Source organism: Ursus americanus, chromosome 3 (assembly GCF_024610735.1).
Source record: "Ursus americanus isolate L20-20 chromosome 3, mUrsAme1.1.p, whole genome shotgun sequence".
NCBI classification, from domain to species: domain Eukaryota; kingdom Metazoa; phylum Chordata; class Mammalia; order Carnivora; family Ursidae; genus Ursus; species Ursus americanus.
Window position 1 is genome coordinate 50,992,816 of NC_142129.1, and position 12,879 is coordinate 51,005,694.

General features: G+C 37.9%; 1 protein-coding gene across 5 annotated transcripts in view; it reads right to left on the reverse strand.

The window, feature by feature from the left end:
• Nucleotides 1–2,432: 2,432 nt before the first annotated feature.
• KLHL7 (kelch like family member 7) overlaps nucleotides 2,433–12,879 on the reverse strand; it is a 59,383-nt gene continuing 48,936 nt past the window's right edge. For all 5 annotated transcript variants that reach the window (XM_045793048.2, XM_045793045.2, XM_045793047.2 and 2 more), the window contains 4 exons: nucleotides 9,955–10,195; nucleotides 6,717–6,918; nucleotides 4,657–4,754; nucleotides 2,433–3,755 (listed from right to left, as the gene is read on the reverse strand). In XM_045793048.2, coding sequence (XP_045649004.1) covers nucleotides 3,472–3,755; nucleotides 4,657–4,754; nucleotides 6,717–6,918; nucleotides 9,955–10,195 — 825 coding nt within the window. In that variant the 3' untranslated portion in view covers nucleotides 2,433–3,471. The remainder of the gene's footprint in view (nucleotides 3,756–4,656; nucleotides 4,755–6,716; nucleotides 6,919–9,954; nucleotides 10,196–12,879) is intronic.

Here is a 12,879-nt window from a genome sequence, read left to right on the forward strand (position 1 = left end):
AGCCCCTAGTCAGGCTCTGAGCTAGGCATGGAGTCTGCTTAAGATTCTCTCCCTTGGGTGCCTGGGTGGCTCAGTCGGTGAAGTGTCTGCCTTCGGCTTGGGTCATGTCATGATCCTAGGGTCCTGGAATCAAGCCTGTGTTGGGCTCCCTGCTCCGTGGGGAGCCTGCTTCTCCCTCCTCTGCCTCGCTCTCTCACGAATAAATAAAATCTTAAAAAAAGATTCTCTCCCTCTGCCCCTCACCCACTTCTCTCCCTCTCTTAAAAAAAAAAGAAAAAAAAAAAGGCAACATTTCTTTCAAATACTTCTTTATCCTGGCCTAGGGAGCAAATCTCAATTTTTTTGCTCTTCATAGTATATAAGGCAAAAGGAATATAGACTGCTTGGTTAATTGTTTATTAAATGGCTCATTTTTGTGACTCAAAATTTCCCATTAAGATTGTATGTCAGGTGTTTGAAAGCTAGATCACAATTGTAATTAAGTACTGTTTTTTAGAGCAACATTTTTTTCAAGACATTAAACTTTCAAGTTGTGATTTTTAAAAGTATAAACTAAAAACTGATTTGTCATCAAAATAGTGTCACTGCAAAGGATGGAACATTAATGTATCACATATTTTCTAAAAAGAAAGAACCCTTTATGGAAAGGACAGGAATTTTGTGGGGTAATAAAGGAATAGAAAAAATACTTGCTGGGGCATCTGAGTTTTGGTTTTGGCTTGGGTCACGATCTCGGAGTCTGGGGATAGAGCCCCGCCTCTGGCTGCATGCTCGGTGGAGGGTCTGCTTGAGGAGACTGTCCTTCTGCCCCTCCCCCCTCCTCTGTCGAATAAATAAATAAATCTTAAAGAATACTTGCCAATATATTGTGCCATTTCCCTGGCATTGACAATTTCATAGAATATTTCCAAGGTAGAAAGTAGGTACTAATTAGTAATTACTGAGATTACTAACACCACCTCCCCTAAAAACACCCACAAAACCCCCAAACCCAGGTTTAATCTATATCAGACCTGTCCACATACTTATCATAGTGTGTTCTAGTCAGTTGGTACAGGCTAAAGAATAGGCTAGTCCATTTAAAATATTAAAATATTTCAAACAGTGCTGCACATTCCATATGGGAGAGTATCATATTAAATTAATATGATAAATGTTCTTCCCTCCAAAAAAACTGGACATTTTTTCCAGTGGAGTACAAAATTCAAAACCCAACACAAAAATGTTCAAGATAGGCAAATCTAGAGACAAAAATTTAATGGTTGTCTAGGTCTAGGGTATCTGGGGGATGTAACTGTGTTGGATAATGCCCCCCCGCCCCCCATTCATGTCCTCTTGGAACTTCAGAATGTGACCTTATCTGGAAACAGGTTCTTTGCAGATGTCCTTAGTTAAGGTAAGGTCATGCTAGATTGGGAGGAGGGTCGGCTAAATCCAATGACTGCTGTCCTTATCACAGCATATGAAGACAAAAGAGACACACAGGAAACAAGGACATGTGAAGCCAGAGGCAGTGACTGAAGAAGGGGCACAGTTATAAGTCAATGAATGCCAAGGACTGCCAGCAACCACCAGAAGCTAGGGGGGAGGTGGGCAATTTTTGCCTCAGAACTCCAGGAAGCAACCCTGCCAACACCCTGATTTAGGACTTCTGGCTTCCTGAGCTGGGAAAGAATATGTTTCTGTTGTTTTAAGTCACTAAGTTTGTGGTAATTCATTACAGGAGCCACAGGAAACTAATATGGGGGAAAATGGGGAGTGACTGCTAATGAGTATGGGCTTCCTTCTGTGGTGATGAGAATGTTCCAAAATTGTGATGACGACTGCACAACTCTGTGAATAAAGACCACTGAATGATACACTTTAAATGGGCGAATTGTATAATGTGATTTATATTTCAATAAAGCTGTTACATGCATAAAAAACCCTAAATAAAAACATATTATGCTTTTCTAAAAAGATTTATTTTCTAGAGAGTGGACGTGTGTAAGCACAGGGGAAAGGGACAGAGGGAAAGGGAGAGAGTCTTAAGCAGCAGAGGAGCCCCACGAGGGGCTGATCGCACAACCCTGAGATCATGACCTGAGCCGAAACCAAGAGTCGGATGCTTAATCCAATTGCACAATGCAGGTGCCCCATCATTATGCTTTTTATAATCCCTTTTTCATTTAAACATTTTTAGGATTTAAGATTATAACCCCCACATAAATAAAGCAATGAAAATTAAAATAGAAACACAGCTTCACAAATACTAAAAACAACCCCTGCCTAACATTTAAAATGAAGGATTAATAAAACTTAGCAGTCTATTTTAAGTTAAAAAATATTTAATATTATTGGATAAAAACACTGATGGTGACAGCTTTACATGGCTCATTCCATACATTCCGTAATGTGAAAGGGCAAAACATTACTAGGAAAGAAATGAGTAGTTGGGTTTGTAGAAGATTTATTGACCAGATAAAAGCAATTAATACGAGATGACAAACATTTAACTCAAATCATTACAAAACTTTTAGGAGATAACTGGGTCAACTCTGTCTGATGTGTCCTGCTCAGGAAAATAAATCATGTATCTTTTTAATCCAGAAGAAGTTCAAAGTCAACATTGATATTGTATAACTATCAGTGCTATTCTAGTAACCTAGAAATTTGCTATAAATAGCTTTATCTTTTGCTAATCATTCTTACTATGATTTTATTTTATTTAACAGTGAGGACTGAAGAGGCATAATCATTTTTTAACCACTGGGTAAAACAGTACTACTATAAAGTAATGAGGGTGCTAAGCTTGACATTTTGTGTTTAAAAAGATGGAATATATTTAATTGGATTGAATATATTTCATGAAGACTTGGGTACATTTTTAAGCCCAAAATGTGTTTATGAAGTTCTGTGAGAGAATACGTGTATGCCTTGACTCACTCTGGCTTGCTCTTAAAATGAAATAAATTTGGCACTATATGGAACAAATGAAGACAAGCAAAATTAGGTGAGACTAAGATGTTTCATCACAGTTGCCTGTCTTGACTTACAATTCATACTATTTCTTAGTTCTTGACTGAACAGAAACAAATAGACCTAACTACGTAGCACTTCTATGATGTATGAAAATAGAATCTAGAGCTAAGATGAGACCGCTTCACTGATGAGCCAATCCCCCACTCTGCCATAATCATAATTACAAATGTGAAATTCATTCAAGAATTCGTATTTTCACCAAATGCTTATGATTTTTCAAGTTTTCTTGCTAGATTTGTCTTGGTTAAGTGGCCAGCTAAAATATGGTCTTTGAATTAAGTAAGGAAATTCATATAAAAGAAACACCTATTTTATAGCGATCTTACTTTACTTGAAATTTCCTTTAAAAAAACAAAACACCAAACTAAAACTTTGTAACCAAACTCTTGGAACAAAGCACTGGTGGCCATATTTTTGAGTCTCCGATAAATCTTGAAGTCCATTCACTTTTCATGTTTCAAGTGTTTCTTCATTTGCTCCACAAGTATCAACAACACAAATTAAACAACTTGTTACTGGAAAAGCTCGGACTTTGGAGTTGGCGACCCATTTGTCTGTCTCAGTATTATATTCAAGGATGTGCCCTAATCGACCCACACCTTGAAAACCAGCCAAGACATAAACTATAGAGCCAACTGCTGCACACTTCACTGTTACACCCTTCCATGGCATTGGCGAGACCATCTTCCATTCGTTTAATTTAATATCATAATATTCCACGTTGTCCAGACCACCTTCAAAAGAACAAAATAACACGAACAACTGTATTAACAATTCTAAGATCTCTTAAGGTAATAATTCTTTGCATCTTCCCAACATTTTATTATGAACATTTTCAAATATGCAGAACAGTTAAGAATCTTACAATGAATGCCTATATATCTACCATCTATTCTTATTTTTACTTTAACACAATAAAAATTTATTAATTTTTACTTGAATCCTAAATACATATAATTATTTTACAAAATTAAAAATGTTTTATCTGTTCTGGGAAAGTAAATAAATCAGTGGATTTTCTTTCTGAATAACTTTGACTATAATTACTAAAAGTCTTTTATCCTTCTGCCATTTATCTTTTAGCAGTTTATGGAAAACAGCAATGGCAAGAGACAGGAGGAGGGAAGACATTATACTTAAGTAATGCTTAAAGGTACTGACTAAAACGAGGTTTGTGGACTATAGACTCAGTCTAGATTCTCCGTTATTTAAAGAACTAATTTCAGATTTTTTTACTACAAACTATTTAAGAAAATAAGTCAAATTTACTCATTTAAAAAATAGTAATACTGATATTTTCATGCAATTCTTAAAAATGTTAAGGAAACTTGGCCATTCAGGGCCTGTCCTGTCTACAAGTCTTAAAAGTTGTATTTTAAAAGTTTTTAAAAATTCAAATGGAAATGTGTGAAGCTGAGACTGTCACAATGACTGGTGGCCATTACAGGAATGTTAAATGTACTGCAATATTTCATAAAATATATTAGTGCTCAGAAACTATAAAAGTAATAAGTATAATAATGTATGTGATAAATGCTTGTATTTAGACTTTAAGAAATGTTTAAAAAATTTATGAGAAGGAGGTATCAGCAAAGTCATTGGGAAAGCTGAACTCAGTGAATTAATGTCACATACCCAAGCCATTCTGACCACCGACAGCAAATATCTTGTCTTTTACAAATACCAGTCCATGATTCTTCCTGGCCTCAATCATTGGACACAGCTCAGTCCACCTGAAAAATAGAGAAAGCTTTGAGAGTACTTGTTCACAGGAGTAATGTACTCATACCACTTTATAAGAAAGGTGTGTTATCTCAGTTAAGTGCTCATTTAGTACTCACATGTGTTCACACCCACACCCCACACACACCTTAATGGCTAGAAAACAAAAGTTTAATGTGGTTTTGAGTAATTTACTTACAGGTAGGGTAAATGGGGATTTTATTAAACTCCAAGAGAATATGAGAAATAGAAAATATCTGGAGATTACTAACACATTTTTGGAAGAAATCCATTTCCTAGTTCAGAGTAACTTGTTAAAATAGTAACAAAAAAGAAAGGGATGATACTTAAGAAAATATAAAATACTAATATTGTCACATATGGTTTTAATTAATACTCATGTATGAGTCAAACACAAATTTAACATTGGGCTCTAGCGATCAGCAAATTAGTAGTATCTGTTACTATTCATATGTCTCCCTTCAAATGTATATTTAGAACTTTAGGCAGCACTAGTAACAAAAGTACTGTCATTCTGCAAATTTAATAACTTATTAGCATGTTGTTTTGTTCATGGTCACTAGTATAAAGAGACTGAGCAGTGCCTGGGTGGCTCAGTTGGTTAAGCGTCTCTTCCACTCAGGTCATGATCCCAGAGTCCTGGGATTGAGTGCCACACTGGGCTCCCTGCTCAGTGGTGGGGGGTGGGGGGGTGTGGGGGGAGGGGGTGCTGCTTCTCCCCCTCCCTCTGCTGTTCCCCTGCTTGTACTCTCTCTGTGTCAAATAAATAAATGAAATCTTAAAAAAAAATTACAAGATTGAGAACATAAACGTTGACACAAGTGTTAAAGAATGCTAATTCACAGGTAGCAGCCTCATATACGCAGACAACTGTGTTATTTTTTTCTGTGAGCCTCAATCCCTTCTTTTGCATACAATCCCATATACACGACTAACGTCTGTGATTGTGAAGGTGGTACTGGCGCACAGCTTGTGTCCCAATAGCTAACATAAACCACAAGTATCCAAGCAACAACAAAAGGGTAATCTGACTTCAGTGTAACTCTTTAATATGGCTATTTGTATTTCTCTTTTAAACAATTTACTAAATTTAACTTTTCAAAATATAAGACATAATGATTAACTCTGAAATATTAACAACTGTTTTGTTGCCTTATATTCATAAAATTGTTTTCTTTTAAAAGTGGTTTGACAGTTGCCACGTTAATCTCTCAAATAAATACATCTTTAAAAACATCCAGGGAATGTCTGGGTGGCTCAGGTCATGATCCCAGAGTTCTGGGATGGAGCCCCACATTGGGCTCCCTGCTCAGCGGGGAGCCTGCTTCTCTCTCTCCCTGTCTCTCCCCTGGCTTGTGGTCACTCTCTCTCAAATAAATAAATAAAATCTTAAAAAAAAAAAAAGGCAAATTTACTACTGACCATTAATTCTTCCCCCTCCTCCCATACATTTCCTGACCTCAAACAAGGATATTTTATGAATTTGATGAATTCGTCAGACTTGTCTCATTCATAGGCATTTATTGCACAAACAGGAACAGAAAGAGAGGGGATTCCTCAGGGTACATAAAGTCAAGCCATTTCTTAAAGCACAGAGGAAGGGACATAAACATGAGTACACTGAAAAATGTGTACACATTCTTAACACAAGAACTAAATTCTTCTGTTGGCTTCCTTCTGCTTTTTGCCATCTTCGTCCTCTGAGCTTATAGAATACAATTAGCTATGAAATAAGACTTTTTTTGTTTTGTTTTTTGGTTTATACACAGTGTAGTTTTAATGAGTTATGCATAAGGTTATTCCCACACACTTCTACACGTAAGTTTACACTTATATCTAAATAAAGAAGGAAGTTACTTGAGAGACAAATTATACACAGCATAATGTCACTGAGTTAAGAACAGGTTTATTTCCATATGATTTTAAAGTAAGACTTTCAAATGCATACATACGTTTCTGTGGCAGGATCATAGACCTCACAGGAATTCAGCACTCGCCCAGAAACGTTGTTCCCTAAACTTCCACCACACACATAGATGAGGCCGTTGGCTTCCACCATGCCATGGCTGCAACGCTGAGTCAGCATGCTGGGCTTCGTGTGCCAGCTTTCGGTTCTCGTGTCATAACACTCAAACAAATACAGCGCTGAGTTTCCTGTAAGAGAAAAACACTCAGTGTATGTGTAGGTTTGCAGTGAGCTGACGGTACAGCTGGGTCACTAGTTACTGGAGGGAAGAATTTAAAGTTGTAATCTTTTTGGGGCTCCTGGGTGGCACAGTCGTTAGGCATCTGCCTTCGGCTCAGGGCGTGATCCCAGCGTTCTGGGATCGAGCCCCACATCGGGCTCCTCTGCTAGGAGCCTGCTTCTTCCTCTCCCACTCCCCCTGCTTGTGTTCTCGCTCTCTCACTGGCTGTCTCTCTCTGTCAAATAAATAAATAAAATCTTTAAAAAAAAAATAAAGTTGTAATCTTTTCAACACTTAATTAACAATAACAGCAAAATGGAGGACTAGCTTAAGAAAAAGCTAACCCTCTTTGTATGGACCTTAGAAAAAGATTTTTAAAAAGGATCTGCTGGAGGGACTTTTTTGGTAATAAACTTTAGCAAAAGAAATTGGTTTATTTCAGAAAAAAAAATTAAGTAATATCACGTATGTCTTCACACCCAGTTATGCATCATGGGAATTATTCAAACTTTAAATACTTATAGAGGAGAAAAGCATAGCTATTTATAGATGGTAAATCCATACCTTAAACTCTGAGAACTACTATCTGGTAATATTGTAAGGTTTATCATTTAACATTCTATAATAGTCACTGCACCATTAACTAAACTATTCTTCCTGACTACTCTCAGTGACTTGTGAGTTACGCCCTGAAGTCATGCTGGCGCATTCTTGACTATACTCTCAAAGTATCACTGTATGTCTCTGGTGTGCTTTGATTACACATTTTAGCAGCAAAACATACATCCTGTCTTGTAAATTCCGTACATTATAGGGGCTCAATAAAGAGTTTTAGAAATGATACTAATAAAGCAACAAGTGCTTTTTTTCCTACCCAAGAAAAAAGTTAAAATTTAACCAAATTGTATCTCATCTCCCACTCCTTCTGGACTTCTTGATAATACTTAAAAACAACAACGCCCTTAAAATTCTTTTTTTTTTTTTTTAAAGATTTTATTTATTCGACAGAGATAGAGACAGCCAGCGAGAGAGGGAACACAAGCAGGGGGAGTGGGAGAGGAAGAAGCAGGCTCATAGCGGAAGAGCCTGATGTGGGGCTCGATCCCATAACGCCGGGATCACGCCCTGAGCCGAAGGCAGCCACTTAACCGCTGTGCCACCCAGGCGCCCCCGCCCTTAAAATTCTTAATCACAGTCAAGGTCTACAGAAAGCAAAATTCAGGGAGTAACAAATGGAAGAAGCAATGGTCCCGATTAACAATAACTTCTTTTTAACTTTTAAAACATTTTCAACTTGGTAGATTCAGTTGGTTGATACTAAGGGGAAATACACAGTGTATGGCAGACACGAGAAACTACTATTTAAGTAAAAAACTGACTTAGTAATTGCTGAAGATACAAAGTTACCTACTGTACTTTCTACAAAAAGTATTTCTATAGAACAGTTACTTTCTATTATCTTCAGGATTTGTTGTATTTGAAATATGTTGTATTAGACATTCTCTAAGAAAATGCTTTTAAGGGGGGGAAGGTCATTTCTTGAGTCACATTTAAAAAAATATTTAATTTTTCTAATATTCATTTGACATCTTGTGGGGGAGTAAAAACTTAAAACAGATAAATATGCTCACCAAAAGTAAAACATTTTTTGGCCTAATAAAAAATCATCAAAGAAAATAATTAACATTTGAATTCTACACCTTAGGTTTACTTGGTCTTCCTAGTTTTCTTTATAAAGCCCATTATTTAGCTAAAGAAATTATCTGAAAAGGTGAAAGCTATTATGTATCTAGTGTGCACCCAGAATATCCCTTTAGAAAAATTATTAATTTAGAAAAAGACCACCACCAACACTAACAAGTTACCCACCAATGAAAAAGATTTTTTTTTTTAAAGATTTATTTATTTATTTGACAGAGAGAGACAGACACAGAGACAATGAGAGAGGGAACACAAGCAGGGGGAGTGGGAGAGGGAGAAGCAGGCTTCCCGCAGAACAGGGAGCCCGATGCGGGGCTTGATCCCAAGACCCTGGGATCATGACCTGAGCTGAAGGCAGATGTTGTTAATGACTGAGCCACCCAGGTGACCCCGAAAAAGATTTTTTTAATAAAGATTTTATTTATTTATTTGACAGAAAGAGAGACAGCCAGTGAGAGAGGGAACACAAGCAGGGGGAGTGGGAGAGGAAGAAGCAGGCTCCCCGCAGAGCAGGGAGCCTGATGTGGGGCTCGATCCCAGGACTCCGGGATCACACCCTGAGCCAAAGGCAGACGCTTAATGACTGAGCCACCCAGGCACCCCCCTGAAAAAGATTTTTTACACACGAACCCATACCCTGTTCTGATCAATAAGCATAAAACACCACTACCAGCCATCATATTAAATGAAGAATAAAAGCAAATGAGAAAGATCATTCTTATTTTTTCTGATACAAAGAAAGAAAAGGTAGTAAGGTATAACAGATTTTAAAAGCGTGAATGTAATAAAGAGATTTTAAAGGGTCTATGAGTGAGCCAAACTCTGAAATCTTAAAGCAAATAATATTATGTATCTAAAACTAATCTAGGGGCACCTAGGTGGCTCAGTTAGTGTCTGCCTTTGGCTCAGGTCATGATCCTAGGGTCCTGGGACTGAGCCCCACGTTGGGCTCCCTGCTTAGTCTGTTTCTCCCTCTCTCTCTCTGCACAACCCCCCCACTCATTCTCTCTCTCTCACAAATAAATAAAAATAAAATCTTAAAAAAAAAACACAAAAAACTAACCTAGATAGAACTAAAATCCAGATGGTGTGAGAAAAAAATGGGACAATTAACATAATCTAGGAAGCTGAAGTTCTTATAAAATGATTTATTAAAAAAAGGTAAACCTTTAGGGAAATGGGCTCTAAAATGTGACAGAGATGTATTTAAATTAGGTCAAAAAGACAACACCAATTGTTTATGTAAATATGAAGGCCAAGAGAAATACTTGGTAAAACACCTTCCCCAAACAAAAATACTGACCGACTTCAGAACCTCCAGACGTGTAAATTTTGCCTTCTGCGGCACAGGCGGCAAGGCTGTCTCGAGGTGTTGGAGGGCCCAGTTTGGAATACCAGCTATCCTTCACAACATTATAGCAATCCATTCGTTTTATGGGGAAGAGCTGAGAGCCACCCAAAATGTATACTACATTGTCCCAAAACACACATGCTGCGTCTCTTCGTTTCTCAAAGGGGCAGCGGATGTCTGTCCAGCTATAATCCTGTAACAGGAAAGGACAGGAAGCGGTCAGTAATGCAAAAATATAATTGATACAGATGAGGCAAAGATATAGTTGAGAGAATACAAAATACAAAAGTATGTTAATTTGCTAGAGTACATATAGTTTGGCTTGAGACATGATCTGATTCAATCCTGTGTGATTTCCTCAGAATGTTGGTTAGCTGGGGTAGACAGCAAGAGGAAGATGGTGACTGCTTTGGGAGTTTTCTGGCTCCTGATTAAACTCTAATGCATTTGGATGTATCACTACCACCAGTCTTCTATTCCTCTTATTAAAGATGATAATACAAGAAAATTCTAAAATAAGTAGTTTCGTTATTTAGAAAAACATTCAAATGTAAATAGGGGCACCTGGGTAGCTTAGCTGGTTGAGTGTCTGACTCTTGATTTCAGCTGTCATGATCTTGGGGTCGTAGGATGGAGCCCCATGTGGGGCTTTCTGCTGAGCGGGGAGTCTGCCTGAGATTCTCTCTCTCTCTGCCCCTCCCCCTGCTCACACACACTCTCTCTAATAAATATTTAAAAACAACAACGGTCGCCTAAGTGGTTCAGTTGGTTGAGCGTCTGCCTTTGGCTCAGATCATGATCCCAAGGTCCTTGGATTGAGCCCTGCATCGGGCTCCCTGCTCACTGGGGAGCCTGCTTCTCCCTCTGCCTCTGCCCCTTCCCCTGCTCGTGCTCGCTCCCCCCCAAAATAAATAAAGAAATAAAATAAAAACAACAAAAAACCCCAAATGTAAACATACCTCTTTCCTGCCAGATATACAGAGAGATACAAAGAATCATTGTAGGGGCACCTGGGTGGCTCAGTCGGTTAGGTGTGGACTCTAGATTTCAGCTCAGGTCATGATCTTGGGTTGGGGAATGGGCTGTAAGTCAAGCTCCACAGTTGGTGAGGAGATTGCTTGAGATTCTCTCTCTCCCTCTCCCTCTGCCCCTCCCCCAGCTCACACATATGTGCACTCTATCAAAAAATAAAATCTTAAAAAAAATCGTTGGATAATATGAAGCTTAAACTGATGTTAACCTACTGATGTCTAAAGCTAGAAGATATTTTGTAGACTTCTGTGATATTAAATTTTAAAAAAATATTCAGTTGAGCCAGTTTATTCAGCTGGACTCTTAAAGCTGTGATATTTACTATGAAATATTTGAGTAATCTGTTTTGACTAGTCTGGAAACTCACTTTTTTCTTCCCGATGATTAGTAATGAGCACGTATCAGTACTTCACAACAAGGGCTATTCACGGGATCATTTAGTTTCCTCACTGTATTTGGTACATCCAAGGATACCTTCTTCTATGTAAATGTATGAGGTATCTTGGATCCTCCCCTTTTTTTGAACAAGGAAGCTACAGTGTTCCTGCTGCTTTCTGAAAATATCTGAAAATAGAGGCAGACAGAAATCCAAACAATTCCTGATCTCACTGAGCAAAGCAGTGTGTGTGTGATTATTAATGCTGAGTTCCCTCTGGGAAAATCTGATGGATATCTATCACACTAGTGTCCAGTGTTCCAGGCATTCATCAGGCTAGATCGAAGCATCATATAACATAAGGAATTGTCTCAGGAAAAAGAAGAGCCCCTCATTTGGAACACCTCAAGGTGTCAATCCTAGTGATGATAAACATTCTGCTTTTCGGGTGGCCAGAAAAATAAGAGTCTTAATCCTTGTTTTATTCTCAAATTAGGATCTATGCATCCCCTCAGTTACTCAGTGGTATACCTACTGGCAGGCACACAAAATTACAGGATAAATACAACATTTTTCCAAAGTTTGTTTTACTCAATGGACACTGAAAAACTGGGGAAAATTATTATTTTAAAATTTTATTTATTTGAAAAAGAGAGGGACAGGGAGAGAGAGAGCGCGCAAGTGAGCATAAGCCAGGGGGAGGGGCAGAGGGAGACGCAGACTCACAGCTGAGCAGGGAGCCTGATGCCGGGGTCCATCCCAGGACCCTGGGATCATGACCTGAGCTGAAGGCAGACACTTAACCAACTGAGCCACCCGGCCACCCCCTCAGGAAAATTATTTTTAAAAATCTGTTTTCTTAGAGTTGCATACTACAGAATGAAAAAAATGAGAGAAAATAGTGACCATACTAATGATTCTCTTACATATTCTGAAATCTACTCATAATTCCTACCTGATAAAGTTCATTAGCAGAGAAATACAATTTCATTAATAACATACGCTGTTAACTCAGTGAATTTCAAGTCTTGCCACTCTTATACCCAATTTATTTGATACTGATTATTAGAAAGCAATATGGGAACTTTTCTATTCTTTCTAAAGATATCCACAAGAACATTTTCTTTCCCTGCTCCTAATTTCAGGATGAGAAAGTGGGTGATACATTCTTTTGAATGATCTCTAAGACACCCTACTCTTCAAATTAAAAATAACTGCCCATGTAGGAGCTGGGATTAAAAACACGAACAAAATGTTTTCTTTTAGCTAAATGACTTGAACATTTAGACCCTAGGATATGAAGTTCCAAAAAAAGGGGAAATAATTCCCAGGAGTTTGGTAACAGAATAGTTCTAATATTCTAGTACTACTCAAGGGTTTGAGTAAGGAATAAATAAGTGCTCATATGTACCTGTCATATAGGGCTTAGGCTTCAGATTTAAGAATTAGAAAAAACTGCTCTCTTGGAA